The sequence below is a fragment of the Condylura cristata genome, unplaced genomic scaffold (genome assembly GCF_000260355.1).
Source record: "Condylura cristata isolate star-nosed mole 26May11 unplaced genomic scaffold, ConCri1.0 scaffold00050, whole genome shotgun sequence".
Classification (NCBI taxonomy): domain Eukaryota; kingdom Metazoa; phylum Chordata; class Mammalia; order Eulipotyphla; family Talpidae; genus Condylura; species Condylura cristata.
This window is the reverse complement of record NW_004567151.1, coordinates 554,434-557,018: the sequence shown is the minus strand read 5'-3', so window position 1 is coordinate 557,018 and position 2,585 is coordinate 554,434. Positions and strand designations below refer to the sequence as shown.

The following is a 2,585-nucleotide window of genomic DNA, read 5'->3' as shown; positions in this document are numbered from 1 at the left end:
CAGGGTGTGTCCCTCAGGCCAGTGTAGCCCAGCCCAGGCTGGCTGGCCTCTGAGGTGAGTGCTCGGACGCTGGGCGATCCCCTGGGGAGCATCTGTCCACCCAGGACTGGGCAGGGCCCACGCGCCAGAAGGCCCCTCCCCCAGTGGCGCAGAAGGCCAGCTCGTTCGAAAAGCAGCAAATCTGCACGTCTCCCTCCTCGGCCGGCGACGCCAGGCCCTCTTGTAAACAGCTCATGTGGGCCTGAGGGGAGTCCAGGGGCCGAGGGGCACCTCGCGGCCACCCGACTAGGACGTTCCTAACAAAGGTGCACGTGAAAGCACCCGGGGCATCACAGTAGCTTCCTCTTGCTCCAGAAAGAGGGGGTGTCACCTTACGGAAGAAGGAGAAGGGCATGAGATGCGGCTGGAAACAGAGGGAGGGGGCCAGATGCCAGGCAGGGAAGGGGGCCAGGGCCCCGGCGCTTGTCAGAACCTTCCGCTCCCCACGGTCTCTGGTGAGTCGTCTGACCCCCCGCACCTCTGGCCTACACCCCAGTTCTGCATGGATAGGTGAGTCTTAAACCCGGATCCCCTCTTCTGCCAAACCGGGGCCTGAACCCGCCCCGCCGCCGGGACAGCCTCGGCCAAGCAGACATGTGCCCCCCAGATCCCCCCGCCAGCGAGCGGGTTTGGGGAACAGCGAGGCGGCTGTGCCCGTGCCGGGGAAGGGAAGGCCCGAGCCGCCCATCTCTGAGCCTCAGCGGGAACCGAAGCCCCTTTCAGGCGGACCGCACCTCGGCAGAGGCCAGCTGGCCGCCAGTGGACAGGGACGCCCGCTGGGCTTGGCCCAGTTCCAGGAGCTGCCATGCTCGGCTGGGCCAGAGGGACTTCAGGAGGGCGGCTGGACCCCAACAGGAGCGGCGGGGGGCGGGGCAGAGGAAGGGAGAACGTGTGGGCAGGGGGATCACAAGGAAAGTAACGGAGGGCAGGGGGAGCTCATCTTCCCTCCCGGAACAACAACTCCGCTGTCCACCTCCCAGACGGACAGCTCTGTCGTCCAGTGCAGGAGACCCGCGCCAGTGTGCACTTCAGAGACTTCTACAGTGACGGAGGCCAGCAAGAGCAGTGAGACACAGGGTAAAACTGCCGGGAGACGATGGACTGTCCACTCGGACGCTCGGCTTGCTCAACGAGGAGCTTTAACGTCACAAGGGACGTCCCCGGCTGCTGCTCGCGCTCGCCAGGCGGGGTGGGGACCCCCTAAGTCCGGCAGTACCGTCTCCTGTGCTCTGAGTGACCACGATGAGCTGTTTGCACGGCTGATTCTCCTCTAAGTTTCTACGTGAGCAACTGACTCCGGGGGGAACCAGATCTCGGCCAGAGCGGGGTTGGGGGGGGCTCTCTGCTCAGCTGGGCTCCACCGCTCAACAGCTGTGGCCCTGAGCAAGTCACTCCAGAGTTTCCACGGCTGGTAACTGTGTCATCTGCGCAATTTCCGACGCCCGTCGGTGAACTTCCAGAAGGGCCGCAGGGAAGAATCACCCAGTCCTGTGGGTGCCCCTTGGGCACCCGCCTTGGCCAGGCCAGACGGGGCCACACAGCCCCTCGTGAAAAGCCTCCCTCTGGCGGGGGCTCCCCTGGGGGTCTAGGGGTGAGTCTCAGGCCGATCCCCGGCCGGGAAGGGCCCCCCAGGGCCCAGCAGACCCCTCCTGTCTCCCCGCTGCTCCCCTCAGCAGTGTGTTTCAGTGGGTCCGCCTGCTCTGCCCCCCACTCTGTCTCTGGGGAGTCCTCTCATCCCCTCCCCCAGCCCTCTGGCCCGCTCCCCCGTTCTACACACACACACACCCTCCGTCTGAAGGATGAGAGCCGCCGTCCCCACACACCCCACTGAGATCAGACCCCCCACGGGCTCCCTCCCGCCTCCGTCTCTTCTGCTCGCTCTGGGGCTGCACCCGGAGCCCTGGAAAGGTCACGGGGGGGCCTGGGACTCACCTCGTTGTGCTCCAGGCAGTAGATCATCAGCTCGGAGAGGATGACCACGCCAGTCCTGCCCACGCCGGCGCTGCAGTGCACAATGACGGGCGGCGGCCGGCGGCCAGCCTCCTCCAGCACGCTGTCAGTATGGCGACGTACCGACTGGATCTCCTCCAGGTAGGCTGCAAGCGAAATGCAGATCCTGTCACCTGCGCGGTGGGCCTGCGTGCGAGCGGGGGCCGCCAGCGGGCGCGGAGTCTTTTATTTATTTTTTTGGACAATAATTTACCGTTCTTACAAGACACTAATGACTCGGCTGGTGCCCAGCGTGCGGCCCCGGATGCAGGAACCAGCAGCTGGGAGGTCAGCACTTCGTGGGGGAGTTTGTTCTTGAAATTAAAGAGTCCTTTTTTAAAAATTAAATTCTGTTTTCCCCTCTGCAAATCCCCAAGTCCCCCAAGCAGATGAGTCTCGACATTACTTACAGCGATTGCCACTATCAGCGGTGTGGGGGGGGGGGGAGAGGGGGTTCGGCGCGCCAGCTAGGTCCCCTTGAAACGCCCGTTTCTGGGTGGGGGAGAGCTTCCATCTGCCCGTTCTCCTCCCCCGCGAGCCCTTTTAGACTTTAAAAT

The 2,585-nt window shown here is 64.2% G+C and overlaps 1 protein-coding gene across 1 annotated transcript in view; it reads right to left on the bottom strand.

The window, feature by feature from the left end:
- PTPN14 (protein tyrosine phosphatase, non-receptor type 14) overlaps window positions 1–2,585 on the bottom strand; it is a 71,808-nt gene that overhangs the window by 7,459 nt on the left and 61,764 nt on the right. Inside the window, 2 exon segments of the mRNA XM_012734198.1 lie at window positions 376–403; window positions 1,972–2,135. Coding sequence (XP_012589652.1) covers window positions 376–403; window positions 1,972–2,135 — 192 coding nt within the window.